Below are 24,049 nucleotides of genomic sequence, written 5' to 3' on the forward strand. Positions count from 1 at the left end.
GAAGGCTTTGTTTTCCTTTTTTAATTTGTGAATAAAGGGCTCAAGGGGATGAAGTCTGCTAGTTCTAAAATCTTGATGGGCATGATGACCAGGAACAGTGAGTTTAGTTCATTAACTGCAGATGATGCTTTGTGTAATGAATCAGGTAGTTTTAAATGGGAAACATTTTTAAATAAATTTTTCTCTTATGATTCCTGTATACTTGAGTTGAGTTAATTTTCTTTAATAGAACATTTAAAAATGCTGCACGCAGGCTTTTAATAGAAATTTGTTTCTATCCCAATTCAATTTTGATTATAAAAAGTAGAAAATCATTGATAAATTAGAAATGTGCCATTCATTATTTTATGTTATAATAAAATGTAAAAATTAAGAATCAGAATGAATGTATAATAAACTACATATTTTTTGAATAAGTATATATCTAGATCTATCTGTGTGTGTGTGTATCTGGAATATCCAGCTGGTTAACAAAGTAAAGTACTAAATTTAGTATAAAGGCTATAGTTAGTTGCAAATCAATATATTTAATGGCTATCAGCCATAAGAAGCAACCTTTAGGATAACAAAGTTCAAATGCAAGATAAGTTAGAAAAATGGTTATTTAAATAAATGTGTTCTGTTTTCTGATTTATAAATCAGCAGCAATTTAATAACCCTGACTCCAGATGAGTCTGAGCTATAAAGTGCAATAGATGCCAAGATTGTGTCCTGAAAACAAAAAGCTATTACAAAAACCTGTTCATAGATCTATCTGAAGGTTATACCATAAACCATTTATCTCTTAATTCTTATGGGAACTGGGTTGATTTTTTTTTTTTCTGCTCCTAAAATCTGTTCCTCGTAACTTATTCTGTGTTTATATATAGAGTACTTTGCCTGTTTTTTTCAGTGAGATCCCAAGCTGAATGCTCTTACTATTAAAGCAGAATGACTCTTCTCATGACTGAGGTCCCAAACAGTGTTTAAGCAGAAGAAAAACTTTAAATCTGTTTGCCTTTTCTATGTTGCTTACTTTTCTTTGATCTAAAAGTTTAGATATTTTGTCTATATATCATCAAAGTAAAGGTAAAATAATCTTTGTAACAGCACCAGTCTGGGGGAATTGCATTAAATCAACCCCAGAAATCTGCCGTGTCAGGTCTGAGTTGGTTCATGTCATAGGAAATCCTAACTTACTAGTTAGTATTAAAATCTGTTAAACTAAATTGATAAGAAATGATTTAATCAGACCTTGTTCTTTGTATTTGGGTGCACGTGTTTAGTTGATCCTGTGAGATGGATGAGTGGAAGTTTAGGGAGAGTTGGAGCGGGCTTTAGGGTTTCACAGACTACAGGAAGAGCAGAAAAGATAAGACTTTGTGAAGTGTTACAATAGAGGTTTACCCTGCCAAATGTCAAAAAATTTATAATGGAAAACAGAAGGAACAGAATTATAGTTTATGTTCAACTCCTTAAAACTATGCTGAATAGTATTTTAAAAGGGATGCATACTCGTGTTCACTCTTGCTTTTTTGTTTTTATAATAACCCTGGGGCCCAACCATGAGTAGTCTCTCGTCTTCACTGGTCAGCTTGTCATTAGGAGTACTCAAATATGTGTATGTACTTGCTAATATGTGGGAGACTCCTTGTGGAAGATAGTCACTTCTCTCATTGACTAAATGACACATGGATTAGTATGATCTGCAGTTTATTCTGAGAACAGACACCCATTTTAGAAAACTTTAAACACTCATTGCAGGGAAACATGCTGTGTTCAGATATTTTAAGACTTAAATGTTGATCTTGGATGCATAGTGGGCTCCTATATCTGCATTTAAGTATTGAAATCACTAGTCTGGTTTTTCCAAAATGTTGAATACCCCCAAAATCCCTTTGAAGTATACATCCAGTTCTGAACATTTTTAACTTTATTGATAAACACAACTGCACTTGAACTAAGTTTCTGTTTATCAGAAGTTGAAAGCTAGAGTGAATATTTGCATTCTGTAAGCTTCTTTGTAGAAAACGTTTTACATCTGCCAAACTTAACATAGGCAGTTGTTTCTGAGCAGGTAGTATTTTTCTTTAACATGTATTTAGAAACATGTTCCACTTAGGAACGTGGAACTCTAAATTTTGATGAGTTATTTTTATTGTGAACTTTTAATGTGGGAAATCCATAAGAACGAAGGTTTCCCTCTTAGGCTCCAGTTACGTAAAACTCACATTTTTAACAACAGTATATGCATTCGGAATAGTTCCATAGACCAAACGGGACTTGACTTATCTGAGTAAAGTTATGCACATGAAAAGACGTTTGCAAAACTGGGGATTTATACAGTAGTGTAACATGGAGTTTTCATAATTTGATATACTGTTGCTTGTAAGGACTTCTCAAAAACAACTTGCTTATGCAAAAAACTTCAAGTACTTCCGTGGTGTGAAAATGTGTTTTTTCTTCTTTGTGCCACTGCATTGGGGGGAAAAAAAGAACATTCTGTTTCTTTTAATGTGAGGTTCACTGGATTGGTTTATATAACTGGTGACGTAGTATTGTGTTATATCAGTACCCACCCCCAGCAAAATTTCTTGTTAAGAGGAGGCAGATTTTCACCCTGCACATACGTTGATGCTTGTCAGTGTTGTCTGCTCTCCTGTGTCAGAGTTAATTTTATCCAGGGGTTGCTGTGAAAGTTGTAGAACTGTTTACCCAGTGTAAGCTTGTAGGTTCAAATGAGAGTGCTCTGACTATGATAGGATATCTATTTTAGACTTCAGACTGTATTTACGTTCAGGAAGGCAGTCATTGGAAGAATTAATTTAGCTCTTCTTGCCCTTTGAAACAACTTTCAAATATCGGGTGAGTTTTTAAGGTTTGTGCATGTTTCTTTTACATAATATATTTTGTTACCCTTTAATGCTTATTGTTTGATATCTCTTAATGCATCTCAAACGTCTATAGTGTAAAGCCATAAAAAACTTTAGTTTATTAAAGTTCTTCACTCATTTGCTTGAAGAATAACACCTCAGTTCTTCCAGCTAACATCTTAAAGTGACATGAGCAATGGGGACTTGTAGCAGCTTGAATTTTTCCCAACCTGTTTTACTTTGTTTGTGTAGCAAACTGAAACTTCACAATAACTACTTAAACAAAGCTGCTATTTTGTATTTTCAGCAAATGTTTTCAGCAGATGTCCTAAACTCACTTAACCAGCACAATAAAATACCGTGCTTAATATGCTGTATAGAATTAGTTAAAATTGCAGTCTGAACCTTGTTTTTGAAATTGCATGCATTTTTAGCTTACATGGGGGCAAATGTTTAAATCTTTCAGGGCAGGGGAATAGAAGGGACTAAGAAATGAGGATCCGTTGGAAGTTTGGTAGTTGCAGGTAACAGAACTTCCTCTCAGTTGATCTGAGCCCTTGGAAAGCTATGAATTTCGGTACCATTGACCTTTGAAATAGTTGTTTAAAATTATTATGGCATACCCTGTAGTGATAGCTGTAATAGGAGTTGGTGATAAATTAAGTTATTGTGTGTGCTGTACTTGATTTTGATTTTAAAATAATAAGTTGGACCTCTTGTGTCCTGGAGAGTAAAGCTTGCCTCATACTTGGCCCTGCGACAAGTATGTCATGTAATTTAGGGCCATATAGGGATGTTCTTAGCCTAGAACCACTTAAATTACACCATGTTCTATGTTACGGATATAATATTAGTAGCTTAAATGGATAATTTTGAGTGGTGCAGCCTGTGGAGCAGCCAGGGAAGATGTGAGCAATTAATGTAAATTTTATTTGCTTGTGTTTTCAGTTAAGTCAAATTTGATTTCCATGCAACCTTATGTTTATTGCTAGTAGAGTAAATTGCAGCACTTGTTAGATGTTGCAGGATACTTACTTATGTCTGCAGACAGGGAATGGACACCAGACAAACTGTATTTGAGTACAAAACATCATTATATGCACGTTTGTGGGGTGTGAATTACAAAAAGTTCCAGTGTACTAAGATTTTTAAACTGACTTCTCAGCTAGTGGTATCTAGCCATTCCTCACTTTTCAGTGCAGATGAAATGCAATTGCTTAAAAGAAAATGTCCATTGTTTTGAAACGCTGCATGAAAGAACTCCTGATGTGCTTCATGTCTGAAGAAGGGCAGTATTTGTAACATTTGCCCTTAAAGTGGTTCATTTACAGCTGCCCTTTTTATTTTTGCTCATGTTGAAGCAGCAGAAAAATGCTATTATACTGAGTCTCACTGAAGAACATTGTTGCTCTCCTCATCTGTTGAATGTCATTTAAAAAAATGTTAGCCTCAATCAACTGTTGTGGGGGAAATGTTTGCATCACAATCAGTTTTTAAATGGACTGACATTAACCCAGTAGGTTCTGTTCTGGTTGTCATGGGGAACACTGAAAGATACTCTCACAGGTCTCAATTGTTGGTTGTTTCCTTTATTCAGTGTGCTTGTTCTGCCTGGCTGTTTAGTAACAAGTTCCGGTTGCCCCCCTTGGACTCTGAACTTGATAGTAATTCTTTAACCTTTCACTTCTTAGCTGACTGTTTCTTACTCTCAGAGTTCTCTTTGGCAGCCATTCCACTGGCCAGAAAGGTCAAAACCTGGCAGTGTGATTCTTCCAATTTTTAAGAAGACGCTTGTCCGCACTTAAAAATTTACTGTAACAGCTGACTATACTTAGTAACTGTTGCAGCAATTTTCCAAGTATAGACAGGTCCTAAGAAGATGGTGGTTATCATTTTTTTACTTCTTCCTAAGAGTCCTCTTGTCGTTCTGGATTAATCAAGACACTTCTTTACTAAGGTGCTGTGCTGTAAAGAAATGGCACTTAATGTTTGCAGAGCTCTGAAACAGTAATTAGTTAGAGGCATAAAGTAGAGATGGCGAGGAACTACTACTTTCCACAGATCAGAATGTTTCTTTTTCTTTGTGTACCAGGGTTGTATACTGAGGTTCCAGGCCTCAAAGACTACTATAACCAGATGGATGGAGATATGTACTTAAGAGCTTCTGTATACTAGGTTCAGGCACGTGAGATGGGATGAAGAGGGAGCTATTACTGAAAAATCTTCTTGTACCCGTCACTTTTAATTATCTTACTTAAATGATCATGCAGTTCTTCACTGAAAAATTAACTTGAGTTTCTTCCCCGTCTTTCCTTCCATACTGCCCATAACTCTTCTGCTGTGGTGCTTTTGGCTTGAGTTGGCCATTCCATTGGGGGTATAGCAAGAGGTATAATTAGCATCATAACTCTGTGCTGCTAATCCAGATTCCTCAAACAGTGTCATTGTGGCCACTGAAGTACAAGTTAGGCTAACTGGAAAGGAGTTAACACTTGTGTAAATAACCTGAGCCAACACAGCAGTGAAGGAGAGCATTCAGGAGAGTCCTGGCACAGAGCTGATCTTTGTTCTCATTGGTGCCACAAGTCAATTTGAAGATTTTCTTAATTCTAGAATGCTGATTTAATAGCATTTTACATTCACTTTACATAGGTGTGAATGAGTGCAGAAGGTACAAGGTTGGGAAGAAACAGGCCAACGACTTTCAGGTCTTAAGTACAGAACACGGAACTTTAAAATTTGGCATTCTTCTGCTGCAGGGCATTTTTCCCCCTATGTCCTTGTTGTCATAAAAACAACATGGGACACCTCTGACTCTTAGATTAGATTAGTACGTGAGGAAATGCTTGCATAGCTTGGCATACCAGAGAAATCCTTGCTCTCAAAAAGAAGCATTCTACAGGCTGCAATCTGTGTTAAGCCACTGGTAGATTTCTGCAAAAAAAACCTTGATCAAAATGTCTGCCTTATATTTCTACAAGGCCCGCACAGCAGGACTCATGTCTGTTCTATATTTTGGGAGGTTCAGAGATACGGCTATCCTTTTCTTTTTTCTTTTTCAAGGGTGAAACTACCAGTAGCATCTCTTAATGGTTCAAAGGTAACCTACAACCTTCTTTTTAACTAAGCTTTCTGTCCCTCTGCTACCTTTTTCCCCTTTTTTTTTAAACTTGAATATTATGCTGTTAAAGGGGTGCTGTGTTCATTTTTATTTTATTCTGTGTGTTCCTTTACCTTAGAAATGTCAGGGATGTCAAATCTGACCTCTCATGTTTTGCTGGGGGATGTGTGGATTCTGAGCTGTCACCTTGCATGAAGTGACAGGAGTGATGAGTTGTTAACCATGACATCCTTTCTCCCAAGCCCTCATAACCCTGCCTTCAGCAGCAGGCTTGCATAGCAGCTTCTGAATTTTTTTATAGAAGGTTTCAAAAAGGACAAATGCAAAGTCCTGCACTTAACACAGAACAATTCCATACACCGCTACAGGCTGGGGACTGGCTGGCTAAGCAGCAGGTCTTCAGAAAAGGACCTGCAGGTTAGTGGACAATAAGCTGAACATGAACCGACAGTGTACCCTTGTTGCGAAGAAGGCTAATGGCATACTGGGCTACTTATTACTAGGAGCACTGACAGCAGATCGAGGGAAGTGATTCTTCCCCTCCTTTGGCACTGATGAGGCCACATTGGGAGTATTGTGCCCAGTTTTGGGCCCCACACTCCAGAAAGGATATGGACGAATTGGAAGGAGTCCAGCAGAGGGCAACAAAAATGGTTAGAGGGCTCAGGCACATGACTTATGCGGACAGGCTGAGGGATCTAGACTTATTTAGTATTGTGAATAGCAGCCTTCAATTCCCTGAAGGGTGGTTCCAAAGAGGATGGAGCTAGACTGTTCTCAGTGGTGGCAGATGACAGAACAAGTAGCCATGGGCTCCAGTTGCAGCAAGGGAAGTTTAGGTTAGATATTAGGAAAAACTTAGTCCCTAGGAGGGTAGTGAAGCACAGGAACAGGCTTCCCAGAGACATTGTGGAAGTCCCATCCTTAGAGGTTTTTAAGACCCACCTAGACAAAGCCTTGGCTGAGATGATCTAACTGGGGCTGGTCCTGCTTTGAGCAGGGGGTTAGACTAGATGACCTCCTGAAGTCCCTTCCAACCATCATTTTCTATGATCCTGTGATCCTTCACCCTCCAGGCATCATGAGCAATGCTGTGGGGTATGCTACAGACTTGTTTTAGGTTCAGTGATGGCTTTGGTCCTTAGGTAGCTAATAAGAGTGCTTTAGTTCATTTTTGTGTCATTGATAGCCTCTATTGAACCAGTTTTGGACTTGGGAGTCAGTACCAGCTGATTGGGGCTGAGTGGCCTTCTAACATACTGGTGGGAAATAAAGTCCCAGTACCCTCCCTATTCCAAGAGCACACTGCAGGCAGACTGTCTCTGGGGGACCAAAGGGGATATGGGGCACCTCGGGTGAGCAATCGTGTGGGAGTACAAGAGGGATCATAGCAGATGTGGGAGCTGAGGGAGGATCCTGATTAAGAAGCTGATTAGTTGGGTTTCCCGCCATGCATGTGCAACTCTGATCAAGCCCTGCAGGTTCCTTCCTTATCTCAGAGATAACCTAGCTCATTCCTGCATTTGGAAAAGAAATGTTGCTTTAATAAAAGGGAAGAAATCCTCTTACTAAATGGCTGGGTTGAAATTAAGGTGATTGCAGCTGTCTGTATCCGTCCAGAACTTTAGCTTTCACCTCTGCATGCACAAGGGCTGGAAAACCGGGAAATTCTTAGCAAAAGTTTTTCCACATGAACCCCAAAAAGATGCTGGGGAGCACTTTCCATCCAAGAGGACCTTAATTCTGCCCCCATTGGGTTGCCACTGGGAGCTTATAGTCAGAAGACCTTACCCCTCTAACAAATGTTGCTATTTGGTCTTTTTATCCAACAAGAGTCCTGATGGGTACATTGTAATATTTAATTCCAGGTTTCCAATTTGCAGAAATACCACAAAGGGGGACATGTTGTTGGGAAAGATAGAAAAGTTAGGCTGGTGTGCTGGAGTGAAGGGATTACTCATAAATTTCTCTCTCTCCCTATGAACCTAACGGTTTTGATGCAGTGGGATGTAGTCCTTTAGCCACTATAGATGCACTGTATTGTACAACCTAAACAAAATGCTATTCAGTATCCCCACTATATTTTCTGCAATAGAAAATGGTTATTAGGGGACTGCAGAGTGGCATAAAAGGGAGCCAAAAACATGGTGGATGAATGTGAAGCAAAAAGGAGTCTGAAGATGCATAGCTACATACTTGACCATCATCAAAATATCTGAGCACCTCACAATGATTCATGAACTGATCCTCATGGTCAGAGCCATCCCTTGGTGGGGGGAGGTGAATCGGTGTGACCATTCTGGGCCCCATGGACAGTGCCATTGTCGTGTGCTGAGGGCACCGCCACTCCACACGTTTGCACTCCGGCTGCTCGCCACCCCTGCCCTGCCTCCCTCCCACACAGGTTCCTCACAAGCTGATATGCCCTAGGCCCTGCACACCCTTAGGGTCAGCTCTGCTTGTGGTACCCATGTGAGGCAGAGAAGAATCATCCCTGTTGCACAGATGGAAACTTGAGGCACTGAAACATTCAACTGCTTGTCTAAGATCACTTGGTTAGTTTGTGGCAGAGCAGGGAGATTGAACCCAGGTCTCCATCATCCCAGTCCAGCCTTTTGCCTGTTATACCTCCACCTTATCCCAGATCACGATTCTCAGCAAGGGTGCTGGGAATTCAAATTGGGAGTTCACATAGGAATCTGTAGCACCAAACACATTTAGCCTTATTGTGGTCTCTGACTTTGCAATAGAAGAATTGCTCTATTTTTTCAGTAGTCAAAAATTTGTGAAAGCTAAATGCTGAGAGTTTCTAAGGGGGTGTCTTGGGTCTAAAAGGGTTAAGAGACACTGCCTTGATTCATCCAAGAAACTTTGAAATACATGAGACAGAATATGTGAAGTTGGTAATAAATATATTCAACATGGGAGCAGAGATGCTTCTACCATTTCTCATGCTGTTTCCCTGCTTCAAAGTGAATTTCACAGTGGAGGGATGCACAACGTTCCCTTCACACCCAAATTGTTTTTCACTAAGAATTTTAAGATGACTGTACCATGCTTTAGTAGCAGTGAATGTGTCAGAAGGCTACTAAAAACTACTCAGGTGGTTGAAGATGTGAAGCTGAAGGCTCAAATGTCCCAATAGCCACTCAATGTCAGTCTGAGAGAACCTTCCCAAATATACTACTTTCAGGCTCCAAGACTCCCTAGGCTTGGTCTCCTCAAAGCAGAATAAAAATGGAGCAAAAATGATTTGGCTATTGTGAAATATAAGGAATGTTTAGAGGGAATCTGTTATCTGTGCTTTCAAAAACAAAGCATAATGAGCATTGCAATATCTTAGTTTCCATCAAAAAGGTTAATTAAATACTTCTATTTGTTTATCTAGTTGGGGCTAGTCCTGCTTTGAGCAAGGGGTTGGATTAGATGACCTCATAAGGTCACTTCCAACCCTCATTTTCTATGATTCTATGATTCTCTGTTGATTCAGTTAAAATTATTATGGGAGTATGGATTTGGTACTTTTTGTTTTCATAGATTATAGAGTTGGAAGGGATACCAAAGGATCATCGTGTCTGACTCCCTGCCCCAGGCAGGAAAAGGACCAAGGTCAGATGACCCAAGTCAGGTGCCTATCTAGCCTCCTTTTGAAGACCTCCAAGTTAGGTGAGAGTACCACCTCTCTTGGCAGCCCATTCCAAATTCTGGCCACCCATACTGTGAAGAATTTTTTCCAAATGTCTAACCTGAATCTACTCTCCACTAGTTTGTACCCATTATTCCCAGTTACTACTAGGGGTGCCCTGGTAAGTAGTGCATCTCCAACTCTCTGTTGTCCTCCCTCGATAAACTTACAGGCTGCTACAAGGTCTCCCCTCAGAGGTCTCTTGTGAAGGCTGAAGAGATCCAGATCTCTCAACCTCCCCTGGTAGAGTTTTGTACGGAGGCCACTAATCATACGAGTGGCCCTCCTCTGGACCCTCTCCAGATTCTCTGCATCCCTCTCGAAGTCCGGCACCCAGAACTGGACACAGTACTCCCAACTGCAGTCTGACCAATGTCACATAGAGGGGGAGCATCACCTCCCTCGATCTGTTGGTCATGCATCTGCTAATGCACAATATGGTGCGATTAGCTTTGTTGATGGCTTCGTTACACTGTTGGCTCTTGTTCATCTTGGAGTCAACTATGACTCCAAGATCCCTCTCAGCTGCTGAGGAGGTCATCCCCCAACCTATAGGTGTGCTGCAGATTTCTCCTCCTTAGGTGGAGTACCTTGCATTTGTCTTTGTTGAACTGCATCCTGTTTCATTCTGCCCATTGACCAAACCTATCCAGAGTGGCCTGAATATGCTCTCTGCTCTCCGGTGTGTCAACTTTGCCCCGTAACTTGGTGTCATGTGTGAACTTGGACAGGGTGCTCTCCACACCCTCGTCCAAATTGCTGATGAAGATATTAAATAACACCAGTCCAAGGACCGACCCCTGCAGGACACCTGCCCACCTCTTTCCAGGCTGAAAATGACCCATCCACCACCACTCTCTGCGTGCAAACCCTAAGCCAGTTAGCTTACCCACATGATTGTGTAAGCATCCACTCCACAGCCTGTTAGCTTCCTTATGAGAATAGTATGTGAAACAGTATCGAAGGCCTTCTTAAAGTCCGGGTAGATGACATCTGCCTCAGCTCCAGTGTCAAGGCAGTGGGTCACCTGGTCGTAAAAGGCTATAAGGTTTGTCAGGCAGGATCTACCTGTGACAAACCCATGCTGGTTTTCTTTCAGCATCATTTCTCCTGCTGGGCCTTCACAAATGTGCTCTTTAATGATTTTTTTCCAGTGTTTTCCCAAGGATAGAGGTAAGATTGACTGGCCTAAAATTACCTGGCTCATTCCTTCTCCCCTTCTTAAAAATGGGCACCACGTTGGCCCTTCTCCAGTCCTCAGGGACCTGGCCGGAGCACCATGAGTGCTCAAACAGCCATGCCAGCGGCTCAGCTATAACACTGGCCAATTCCTTCAGCACCCGTGGATGGAGGTCATCTGGGCCTGCTGACTTGTACCCATCTAGCCCCTCCATGTGCTCCTTAACTAAGTCAGCACTAACCATTGGTGGTCTAGTGCCTTCCAGACATCTGTCTATGTTCAAAGATGCACATTCATTCCATCGTTGTTCATTCAAGGATCTCTGGCATCCCATGGATATGCAGAATCTGCTTTAGACTTCTCTTAGGTTGTCACTAATTTAGCGGCTCTTGGGCCTGTTCCACTTGGGACCTTCATCTGGGTTTCTCCTTATGACTTTAATCCCTCAATCCTTTGGGGTCATGGGAAGAAACTGTGGTGGTCTTGGTGGCTGGGATGTGTGGGATTAGGTTGGGGCTATTGCTAGGCAGTTCTGTATGAAGATGCTGGTGGGGTGAGGTGCTTTCCTCTTACCCACAACGTCTTGAGAAATGCTGCTCAAATGTGCTGTGAAGCTAACTGAGGGATTTTAGCTGCTGGAGAGAGGCCACTGGCTCCTTGAAAATTCACATTGCTCTGGAGCAAAGTAATGTAGGTATAGAGAGAAAGGGAGGAATGAGAAGCTGCTACTTGAGTAACTCTTGAGCCTACTGGGCACTTAGTTTTTGACCATTTTGTTTCAACATCTGGCTGTCTTTTGTGATGCAATCTGAGGTCTTTACCTCATGAGAACCATGGCTGTAGCTTATGATCTCATTAAAGTTACTATGCGTTGCTATACATGAGAAAATCCAAACTTTGTGAGATAACAAGCCCTTACCTCTTCAAAGGTAAATCATTTGGAGGGCTCTGAGACGATCAGCTCATGTGTACGAATGAATATAGCCCATCTGTTTGAAAACGAGTTCAGAGAAAGATATTTTTCCCCAGATAGTTGTTGAATGATTGTTTTGTTTGGCTTGGTAAATGCATCTCCTCTTTACAGCCATAAAGAAGGGAGAAGAAACTACTGCTTATGTATGTAGATAATCAGGTTTTTTGTTTCTTTTTTGAGTATTTTAAACTGGGTGTACTGGCTCCCGTTGAGAGGAATATCAAGATTTACAGGCTGGAAAGTTAGATCCTGAATGAGATGAAGATAATGCAGTTGTCTGTGTGTTTTCTTAAAATAAAACAAGGCTTTCTCTTGAAATCAACTCCTGCCTATGCATTTCTGTTTTTGAAAAACTGATCAAGTAGGGCAAAGAGAAACTTTGTTTCCAAGATTGCTAGAAATCTCTGAAAGTTTCAAGAGAACTATTGGACATTTGTTTATTTGAGGCTAGTTACTTTAGTAGTACATAGTAATTCGTTTTACTAGGGGAAAGATCAGATTACTTTTTGTTCACTTTTTTAGTCAAACTTCTCTTCTCTCTCCTGGATCTATGTAACTATGTATGTGGGTACACTGAAATAAATATGGAGAAAATCACACTGCTCCACTGATTGGAAGGCCATGTGGCTAAAAGGCTGTAACATTCCTCTTGATCTACACATGAGAGCAACAGCATGTAAATATTTGCAGACATTTTCATGATTTCTGTCGAGTTTAATGGATAGATATAATTCCTTCTCTCATTAAAGGCCAGATCTTCACCTGCACCGGATGTAAATTGATAGTTTCATGTAGGTAGCTGGAAATGGGCCATCTGCGGCCTCAAAATATGGTTTATATAAGCCAGTTACTCGATACAAGAAACCAAAAAGGATCTTTCCCCTCTTCCTTCCCCCCCCCCCCCCCAAACTAATCACACTGTGCAGCTTAAATTAAAAATATAACCTTTCAGAATGATCAGTATGTTTTTTGGTTACTGAGTTTTATACCAGAACTGTATATTGCTGTGGAGGTGACCTAATTTTAATTTTTTTTTCTTAATTGCTTTATGGTTCAAAGCATCACATGCCAAAGTTAGATTAGTGGATTTAAATCATTTCTTTACTTCTGAAAGGACACAGTGTTACAAGCTCGGCAGCATATTTCATTGTTTATATGTTTGTTTGTGTTTCTGTTGCAGGACAGCACATCACACTTGTACCAGTTTGGAAGCAAAATATGGAATGTGTTTCGCTGCTCGCTGAACACAGCCAAATGAACAGTATTGACAGTAGTTTGAAAATCAGCAGTTAGCAGTTTCTTCATACTACCCAGCACTTTCCAGAGAGAACTCATTGTTTACAAGAAATCTGCTTTACAAATCCGCTAGAGAACCCTCCAGCTTTTTCTATTTAAATATTTGCAAATATTTACCTACAAGCACACTTTGGGGGAAAGATGGTGCTGGTTGAGTACCTATGGATGGTTATTGTGGGTTTTATCGTTGCTTTTATTTTGGCATTTTCAGTTGGTGCCAATGATGTTGCCAATTCTTTTGGGACTGCTGTGGGCTCCGGTGTGGTTACTTTGCGCCAAGCTTGTATTTTGGCTTCAATTTTTGAAACCACTGGTTCAGTATTACTGGGAGCAAAAGTAGGAGAAACAATCCGGAAAGGTATCATTGATGTTAACCTATATAACAGCACCGTGGATCTGCTGATGGCAGGAGAAGTTAGTGCAATGGTTGGTAAGTAACTCTTTCATTTTTTTTAAGTGATAATAATTGCCTTGGGGAAATCCTTTTCATCAGCTATGTTTCTATCATGTTTAAGCATTCCAAGCTTTTGCACCAGCATGTCTGGTTTTGCTTTTCAGAGGAGACATGCATTCCTGTTTATGAGTCCATTGTTTTTCCCTTATGTGCTCTAATCATTTGCATTTCTTTTAATGTTCACAGCTTTTAAGTAAAATCAAAAGGCTTTGGGTAATGGACAGTAGAAATTTTCTCAGGGTTACCAAACAACCAATTATCTTATTTGGAAAAATGTGTTAGCAAGTTAATACAATGTTTATGGCTGCAAAAACAAGTCTCAAGACATGGCTGTTAACAGTAAATACCATATTGTTGCAATTATGTCAACCCTACTTTTTCAGGCTCAGGTTTAGGAAAAACAGATTTTTCCTCCCCTGAATACAAGTCAGTAACTGCACATCTTAAACTGCTGTTGCCCTCACAAAATCCCACAGGAGAATCAAATAACAAAGGCCCCATAGGGTTAAATGCATTAAAAAATACTAAAATAAAAACTGAACTGAAAAAAAAAAAAAGAAAAAGATTCTGACTTGGTATTTTTATTCCACATAGAAAGATATTGCAAGGACAAAAGACAAGTTGTTAGGGGGCCCAATTATATCTTGACCCCATGTACAAGTCAAGTATAACTTTTATGGATTTTTGGAGCCAAAAAAAGATAGACTCTATAATCATAGCAATATAGTGCCTTTTCTGAGGATTACCCAAAGCATATATATATTTTTTTTTTAAGAGAAGATTCCCTTTTCATGCATACACAGTGGACAGTAATTAATTATACACTTGTGTGAGGGTCATGATATAATGGAAAAGAACAATAAAGTTAGATGGTCACATGCTTCATGTAATTTTAATCCTTCTGACTCATGCTCCCTTATAAAGCTAAAATAGGTTGGGTTTTTTTGTTGTTTGTGCCTACCCACATAGCTTTTGTTTGCTTTTAAACTAATCCTCATTTAGAACAAATACTATGTTCAAGGGGAAATAAAATAAAATCTCAGAGCATATTCTTTGTTTATGTGCAAAAAGGCTTTGTGAGCTTTTGAGATGTCCGATAAGAATCGGCAGCAAAGGCCATAGGTCAACCACATTAAAAAAAATAGTTGGAGAGCTCCAGAACGGGGACTTTATAATGTGGAAGAGAGCATTAAAATAAAGAATCAGAGTGAGTCCGTGATGAGCACTCCCTATGCTTTGTCTGAAGCCATGGCAGTGCCTCAAAGTTTGGTGAATTCTTTACAGCCCCAGATGTGTGGGGTCATGTAAATCTGTGGGAATATCAGCATAGCTTTGATACATAGAAAACACATACAGGGATCTTGTCCCACAAAATTCCCTCCTCCTTCCCTTGTACACTCATTTGCACACTTCTTTCTGCCTTGTATCTGAGCATCAAGTGCTGGTTTCTCTAAGTACATGTTGGGTGGCTGTTTTTCATTCGTGTTGGGGAGGGGGGGGCAGTATTCACTCTCTGATACGAATGCTGGCCTTCTCTTGTAATAGCCAGCAATCGCATGGGGTGGCCCTCTGTTGGTGTTGCTGCTTCCATGACTACAACTTGTACGAGGACCAAGTTCTTCAAAGAGGAATATGCTGTCTTTGGCCCAGTGCTTAATTGCTTGTTCCCAGTGTCCTGCATGTGAATCCCAAATGCCTAATCTGTTCCCTGTGAAGTAGGAACAGCGTCTTTCTCTACATGTGCTAGTACCACTGTACCATATATTTAGCTATGCCTTTCAAAGGGGCTTTTAGCAGTGTTGACATAGATGCACAAGTTCAAGCTGCTATTTGGTTTGTAATTTGCCTTGCATACCCTGGTTTGAAATTTAAGTGACGTATCTTTTGACCTTCAGATTCTTAACAATCATGATCATCTTTAGTAGGATGGCTTCATTTTCCTCATTTGTATCTATTTATGACATCCTGATCCACCAAACCCTGGATCTAGGCAGGGGTGGCCAAACTTCTAAGTATCAAATACCGCCTGCAAAGGCAACGGGCCAAAGCTCAAAGAACACAACTTATTTGCATGTGTATTTACATAAGCCTGTGTGAACTTCATGACCAGTTGCGTTCCCATCCTCCGGTGATGGCATTAAGGACAAATTCCATGTTTTAAATCTCAGAATTAATCAAAGCTCACAAACCGCAAAGGCTGTTTTTCTTTTCTTTTCTCTCCCCAGACTTTCTTCTTTTCTCTAGTGATACCACTTACTTTGTTAACATTGTTCTCTCCTGGTTTTTATTGGATTTTGTTTACCTTTCTCTCTCTCTCCCTCGTGTGTGTGTGTGTGTGTGTGTGTGTCTCTCTCTCTCTCTCTCTGGGCAGGCTTTTGTAACAATTATTCACCCCTTCTCTGAAACATTACGGACTGTTCCTTATCACAATCACACTATTGTCCACAGGGCCAGCTTTAGGATTTTGAGGGAGGTCAAATGAAATGACTATTCAAGGCACCCCTAAATGCACAAGGAGGTGCAGATGGATGGTGGGGTCCCTGTAGGAACTGTGCGGATCTGTTGCCTAACCTGGGATTTGCCTAGTTGCCCATTCTTACAGGATTGTTTCACTGGGCTGTGTTCCAGACAGTCAGGAGGTTTGGGCACTGTTGGCATCTGGACTGTGTTCTGGTGAATTTTAGTACTAGTGTAACATTTAATCAGGAGTTACAATATCCCCATGAAGTGCATAACTTTTACCCCAGCACTATTGATAGGAATCCAAGACAGACAGTGGGTGACCTCACTAAGGATGTACAGAGAGACGGTGTCAGAGCTGGATTGCTGACTTAAGAGTTTTTTGCTGTCAATCCTGTCCTCAGTTCACTGTTCAAGGCAGCCTGTCACACTGAGGACTCCCTGGTGCCACACTGAAGGCACAGTGGCCATTCCCATCTCTGGCACCTTCAGTTACTTTTGCTCTGGCTCTCTCTCCTGAATGGTGGTGCTAAAATAAGGGCCCTTCTCTCATCTTGTATGTTCATCACTACTTTGGCACACCTGTGGCAGGCCTTGACTTTATTGCCCCTGATTTACCAGGGAGGGATCAGAGTATTTGGTTTATTAAAAAAAAAAAAAATCTTTGCATAATTCATAATTTTATGTCTGTGGTTGGACCTATCTGATCTTTCCACAGACTCTACCACGTGACTTCTCATCCACTGCACAGCTCACATGCTGGCTGCAGAGGTTTTTAAGTTCATCTATTCTTATTTTAGTGTAGGGCAAGAGAAAGCTATAAATTACAGAGCAGGTGCTCCTTGGTTTAGCTAGGGTTTCCAAGAGTGGTAGGAGTACCAGTTGTTTTGGGACAGAGTCCCAGAAGAGATTAGTTTTACGTACTGCTTGACTTCCAAATGGAGCTGTGTGCAGTGCTAGTGGATCACTGTAGTAAGATTGAATAGCTCTGTCTCTGTGAGTGGGAAATGTGATCATGCAAAAACTAGTTTAGAGTGATAAAATCCTGTTCAAACCAGTCTGTGAAGTGCTTTTTGTAAGCGTACCTTGGATTGACCTGTTATGTTGATCAACAGGATCTCAAACTTGTCAGCATGGTCAGTCTCAGCTAGAACTTCCTAATAAAGACAAATTTGATGTTGATTTGGGTGTTCCTGGCAATGGTATAAAAATGCTTTTTTCCATCCCTAGCCTTCAGAGCTATCATGGTTCTGGTCTTTCCTCCAGAATCATTCCCAAAATAATACCCTGGGAATACTGAGCTTCCCTCTCCCCACATACAGCCCCTTCCCTCTTCACCTGTAGAAGAAAACCCAGTCTCCCCTCTGCTAAGACTGGCAGGGCACCTTGCCCTCCAGAATATCTGGCACCATTGCCTCAGAAACCAAGAACTCATTGGTTGCTGGCTACTCACCAAAAATGCAGCTCTAGGCCATCTGATTAGATGAAGCTTTGATGCAAAAGACCAAGGCAGAAAGTACTAAAAGAGGGCCAGCAGCTTTCTGTATCTGTCACAGCCCAGAACTTCCCATCCTCTAGAAACAGAGACAGGGATTCTGGTTGCCAGTACATGCTCAGTGGCCTTTTTCCTGTTACTGATAGTCCTTTGCAAAGCTCTTGGTACACACTGCACTATTTCAGAAGAGGTTGGTGCTCTCCAGGCTGCAGTTAGTGCTTCTTGGCCAAACAGGGCGGACTGGTTTTGATGCAGAATTGAGAATTCGGTGCACTTTTGTCAGTGCCATAGCACTGTACCATCATTTTAACAAGTGCAGCCAGCAGGGCAGCAGCAAGTAGAGGAATTAGAATGAGGCAGCTGTAGGGCTCCTCTGATGATAAATATCTATCCACCAAGCCAGGAACGTCACCGTGATGCTTCTTTGTATCCTCCTCTTTGCAAAGCTGCTAAAGAGTAATGGACTTGAGCTAGAGCTCACCCAGCAGTCTACAAAAACCACTACTGACAGACACCTGGGCCAAGACCCCCTTCCCACCCACCCCAGCACACAGGGTAGCTGTGCTTTGGCACACAATGTTTAGCCTCCATTTAAAATATTTTTTAAAAGTTAGAGAGCAAAGGAGGAAGCAAGACAGCCAGTGACATTTGGCAGGATTTTATTGCAGGTGTTTTGGGGTTCCTGGCTTGTGTCAAAGCAAAAGTAATTTGAGGGGAATCAGACCCTCTTTTTTTTTTTTTCCTATCACTAGCATTGTCAGTCTGCACTGTGGCCCTTCACCAGGTCATGGAGACAGAAGAAAAACAGCACTTTGAGATGTCCTTATATGGAGGGGATTATGGGGCTGGCTGGCTTTTGCACTGCAACTACCAGGTTGTCTTAGTTCAGATTGCTTATGTTTGGGAAGAGCTAGTTAGTTTTAGGTCTGAAAGCTCCTTTCCAAATTATTATTTACTTGTATTCCAAAGCCTTACATATCCCTACCAGAACTGGGGTGCCATTGTGGTGGGCACTGAGCAAATATAGTTAGCATTTTGGAGCAGAAAGTTTCTCTGGCAGTCCAGTGAAGCAAGAATGCTAAAAAATAATAGCCAGCATGCTGACAATGTTGAATATGTGTTTCCTGTTACATTTTTTAGACTTGCACATAATTCTCTTGTACAGACCTTGTTGGAGAAGTGTCTGCTGTTTTAGGCAAGCTAATCTATTAAAAGACCTTTTGAACCCCTTTGTTGGCAGATGCATGTCTCAGGTATGTTTGAGTAGCCCTTTATTAAATTCTGTATTGTTTTCCCTGCCAGAAGAATGGGAGAAAATTACCACTCTCTTAGGTGGTTCCCTATGACAGCCCAAACGACCTGACTCTCACTTCATGGCTGTCTCTGAGACCTTCCTTACCCACTGGATATCCTGGCAAGAGAACAGATTGTTCTGCACTGCCTTGAACAAAAAAAATCCACACGGAATATTTAATGGATGAGGAATGTTTGCCTTTCTGAAGAAATAAGTTCTTGTTTCTCAAGGTGGACTGATATTTCAGGGTGCCAAGAGTATCACCTTGTTTGTCAAAGAAGCTGGATTCTTTTAAGGGCCAATGTGCTGCAGAGCAGAAGCAGGCCTCAAGACAGCACCTCTGACTGTTCTACAATCTGTATTAAAAGAACCACCTCTGCATGTTGAACTGGTTTCAGAAACCTGGGGCCAAGAGGGACCATCTGTTCTCAGCAGGGATGTCTTTTGTCTTTTTAGTGTTACCATTGGGGAACAATTACAAGGTTGTCTTACACAGGCAAACACTTAAGTAACCCCTGGAAGAAGATGTTTCTGCTGTGTGCCCTATCCCCTAGCAAGGTGGCTGGGCACATTTCTGTAGTGAGGAATTTTTCCTGTTCCAAAGATACTAAGACATCAGTATGGCAGTCCTTCGAGGAGTCTTCTTGCTGGGGCACTGGTCCCAGGCCATGTTCTGTATCCTGGGAGTGAGACAGTCCTGGGCCAGCCTGGACTGACTGCTTCTTCTCTTTGATCAGCACATGGGGCGAGAAGACTGAGGAACACAACTTTCCATGGGCAATAGAGCATCCAGCTAGGAAAAGTCATCCCTTGGTCTGCTGGGGGAAAGGCCAGGTTTTTCCTTTTTCTGTGCAGCCTGAGTAAGGGACTCCCTGCAAACCACCATGGTCTCTGCCAACGAGCAACAAGCTTGTTACTGTCTGATGCTTAACCTGGAGCCCTTCACTGCTTAGGCTAAGGTGGACCCAATCTGAGAGAGAGACCTAGTGGACAAAGATCTAGTCACTCTGTAGCCACCAGAGAACATGAGTTAAAACCTGGATGGAGCTATTCAGGGGCTGACAGTCTAAGCTAGAAGACACCTGTGTGAAAGTGAACCCAGAAAGCTGTATTTGTAAGGAGACATGAGTCGAGTTTTTGGAGATGTGCCCAGATTATGAATTTGATTGCTTGCATCAACCCAGGCAACCTGGCATTCTCAATTGCTTAATTACACCTGCAAGAAAAATGACCTCTTTGACCTGGGGACCAGACCTGTGACACGCATCTCTTTCACCACCCAACTCTCTCCTTTCAGGAAAGCTTTGCATTCTGAACAGAGATTGCTTCTTTCTTTGCCTTTCTTTCTGGATGGCCATATCTTGCAGACAGAGTGCTGTGGAGGAAATGACAGATGGCTTTTGGATCTACCAGAGATATTTCAGATGGATAAAGAATTCAGTCAGACTGAGCTAATGGGTTTGGTGTCCTGCAGAGCCAACATATGCAATATAATGCTCTTTAACCCCAGCCTTGAGTTCAGTGGAGTCACCTACTCTCAAGATGTAACCTGTTGACACATTTGCTCCACCCATTCCTTTTCTTACTCTCACCATTTTCCAAATCCTTAAACCCGACTCCCTCTTCAACTTCCTGCCATTTCTCTTGAGCATGCAGTTTATTCCCATTGCCTTCCTCTCTTCTAATGCTTTGTGTTGCAGTCATTCTCAGACTCTTCCATACTAGGCCTTCCCTGGTGCCCTCCGCTCATTTAGTAGTATAGGAAGAATAGTGTGGTCATGACTCTCAAGCCCTGTCCACAAACTCCAAGATGAGAATCTGTGGCTTCCCCTGCCTTTGGATTCAAGTGTTCAGAACAAACCTGTGATGACTGATGATGTTTTCAGCAATGGCAGAGCCACATTCAACAAGAAAAATCCTTATATCATCTTTGAGTTCAAATGAGCAACTTGAAACTTTGCCATGTGAAAACCAGCAATGAGTGGAATAGGAGCTCCCAATGCAGAGTGCCCTTTTTGTCCCAAAAATAGCAGAGGTGGTGCTAAGGTGCTTAACTTTAATGAAATTCATGACTTTTACACTATTAATCATTTTTTCCCTAGCTACTGTCTTGATTGCCACCCATGCTGGTGAATAGGGAATGGAATGTGTTTGTTGTTTTATGAATTGAGCAAGTTGCCAGTCCAGAAAGCAATGGAAGAGGAATCTTGTCTAGTGACTAGGATCTTGAACTTGACCTATCAGCATGAATGTTCTCTTCCTGTACCCAGTCACTTTCATGCACTGTATATCTTTATCGTCCTTTTATTCTTTGGTCCCCATTCTAATTCTCTACATCCTTACCTTACCACTCTCACCCAACAAAAAAAATGTTGCACTTCCACTCCAGGCCAGAATGCAAATTTGGGGCAATGCTTTGTTGCTTCTTGAATTGGTATTTCAGTGCAAGGGCATTGCATCCATTAGGGTTCTCACAGTACCATCAGGCTCTGCTGCCAAGCGGCCTTGCTGCCACAAGATTTGAGACTAGGAGCCTGCCCAACTTATTAACCAGACCTTGTGTGCCTCTGCCTTGTATACTTAAGGGTTCCACTTTAATCTTGCTGAGAGCAAGATTATCCAGAGCTGCCACTTCTCTGCTTGTTGCACAGTTTGATTTGTTTGCGATTAGTCAAAACTGAACCGACGGGTTGTAAAAATGAAAAGTCTACCAAAAATAGTGGAACTGTAGCAAAGCAGTTCTGTACCAACTCTGTCACATCAGCAGGAGCTGGATGAAAGGGAAGATGTCTGAATCAAAGATAAACTTATTCTATACATTATAGAAATTAGAGGTGTCAGCAAAACTGAATTGCAGGGAAATGCAATGAGCAGAGTTACTTGTTAAGTTTTTTGCCAGTATTTCCTGAATGTGAACAAAACTTTCCTTATGAAGTCTTTGTTATGTGCACAGGGCGTAGGCTGCCCTGAGAGAAGAATGTGAGCATGTGGTTAAGAAAGCTATTGCGTTACATTGTTGTTATCTCGTTGCTGTTGATGTTATCTTTCCTTAGAACTGATATTTTTTCCTCTTTTTCCCCACTTCAATTTCTAGGTTCTGCTGTTTGGCAGCTGATTGCATCTTTCTTAAAACTCCCCATATCTGGGACCCATTGTATTGTGGGTGCCACAATTGGATTCTCACTTGTTGCCATTGGTACCCAGGGCGTTCAGTGGATGCAGCTTGTCAAGATTGGTAATTGACATTTCCTTTTATACGTGAGGGTATGTGGAAAAGTGTCTGTAGACTAACAAAAGCTTGTTTTGTTCCAGCAACAGTGCTTTCACAACTGTCATGAACCGTATTTAAGTTGATCTTTCCCTCCAATCCTGGTGTTCAGAAAATGTATGTCATGCTGGGCCTCGGGAAACAGCCCCAAGTGAGGGGATGTAAATACATCCCAATGCAGAGGTACCCAAGCAAGCACAGGCACCAGAAGCAGGAAAAGTGGCATTATTGAAAACAAATCCTGCTTTCAGCAAAGTTCAGCAGTATTGACTAGCAGCCACAGCCATGGTCCTCTGTCTGCCTGCTCCAAAGAGGAAGAAGGTTGGCATACAACAGCTACTTCCATCAGAGGGCCTGCTCCCAGGATCTAGACAGGCTATGGAGGGGCCTAAGAGAGAGCTTTGTTATTCTGCATGCCATGTTGCACACATCACAACTTAAACCTGAGTTGTCAAATATACAGCCCATGAAGCCCTGCTGACTGGCCCCTGGTGCTACCCCTGGGTCTGAGACCTACATGGGGCATAGCACAAGCCTGTGGTGTGGTCTACTGGCCAGGTTCAGCCCATAGATGCCCTCCCCTTGCCCCCTCCTTCAGCATACCTGACCTGGCAGCTGCGCCAACCAGTCTGGGACCCGCACTGTGCAGTATGGATCCCAGAGTGGCCAGACTAGGCACGGCATTCAGCACAATCTGGCCAGAGTAGCAGTCACACTGCATGTGATGGCTGCCTTGGCTAGACACCCTGATCTAAACTTTGTCTATTTTTGTAGATAAGTCACTTGTATACCACACAACTTTTGCCCAATTAGAATGATATGTATTTTTAATTCAGCTGAAAGTAAAACAGCTTTAAAGAAAGCTTGAAATGACATCAGTGTCAACTTGTTCTGAAAATCAATCATCACAAATAATGAATGGTGGTGGGCGGGACTTTCAAAAGGGCTTCACAACAGTGCCCTACCTCTGCTCCTACTGAAGTCGATGGGAATTTGGTCAGTGATGTCAGTAAGAAGTTATTTTTGAAAATCTCATCAGTAAAAAGTTGTCTATCTTTTAATGACCTAACCAGAAGTCAGATGACAGCGGCTGTATGTTGCTGCAGCTTTTCACATATTTAGGTCCAGAAGGACAGGTGCTTGTGTCTGCATAGTATCTTGTTGATATCTGTGGTGTTCCATGGGGGTGGAGGGGTCTGGTCACTGCATTGTGATTCCCAGCATGTACCACAAATTATTTTAAAGAAGTAGCTCTCCTGTGGGATGCAGTTACTATTATTCCAGAAAAAGTTTGGAGTGTGATTTTTTTGAGTAGTGCTTTAGCATTAGTGAAAATTGCACTGACTTCAGTGGAAGCAGATCCAGAAAGGGTACAGCAGTGAAGACACACCCTCTTTTCAAACCATGTTGCTGGAGCTGCAGCTGGGGACTTTAAGTCCCCAAAGCAGGTAAGAATCCTGTGTCATCCCTGGTCCAGCCCCCTTCTCTGGACCCCTCCCTTCCACTCTGTCCTCAGAGGTACATCCCCTCCCCTTCCATTTGCACCATCCCCTGCCTCCTGCTGCCACTGTCCTTGGCTGAGCCCAGCTGTAATGGCTCTGGAGCTCCTCCCCCTCATGAATTGAATTGGGACAGTTGTGGTTTGGGGGGGTTGTCAGGGGAGATGCTCCGGAGCCATTGCAGTCGGGCTCAGCAGGGAAGAGCACCAGTGGTGGCAGTGAATGGGTTCCCCTGCCTCATGCTTGCTACTAGGCTGGTAGAGAGAACACCTGGGGGGACCAGGCAGGGTGAAGGTACCTGCGTGCTGCTGCCACTACTGCTGTTCCTGGCTGAAGTAGGGCAGAAGCAGCTCTGGAGGCCCCCTGCTCCTGTATCAGCCAAGGATAGTGACAACAGCAGCATGTGAGAGTTCTTTTGGGCAACAGGCAGGGAGGGGACATGCTGCTGAGGATGAAAGGGAAGGATGGGGGT

At 42.0% G+C, this 24,049-nt stretch overlaps 1 protein-coding gene across 4 annotated transcripts in view; it reads left to right on the top strand.

The window, feature by feature from the left end:
- SLC20A2 (solute carrier family 20 member 2) overlaps window positions 1–24,049 on the top strand; it is a 71,114-nt gene that overhangs the window by 15,162 nt on the left and 31,903 nt on the right. Inside the window, exons 1-3 of one of the 4 annotated variants that reach the window (XM_019500090.2) lie at window positions 2,578–2,844; window positions 12,992–13,537; window positions 21,905–22,045. In XM_019500090.2, the coding sequence (XP_019355635.1) occupies window positions 13,249–13,537; window positions 21,905–22,045 (430 nt within the window). In that variant the 5' untranslated portion in view covers window positions 2,578–2,844; window positions 12,992–13,248. Of the gene's footprint in view, window positions 1–2,577; window positions 2,858–12,991; window positions 13,538–21,904; window positions 22,046–24,049 lie in introns of those variants that run through there. The other 3 variants (XM_014600836.3, XM_006268473.4, XM_019500088.2) reach the window with 3 other exon arrangements.

This window comes from Alligator mississippiensis, chromosome 2 (genome assembly GCF_030867095.1).
Source record: "Alligator mississippiensis isolate rAllMis1 chromosome 2, rAllMis1, whole genome shotgun sequence".
NCBI classification, from domain to species: Eukaryota; Metazoa; Chordata; order Crocodylia; family Alligatoridae; genus Alligator; species Alligator mississippiensis.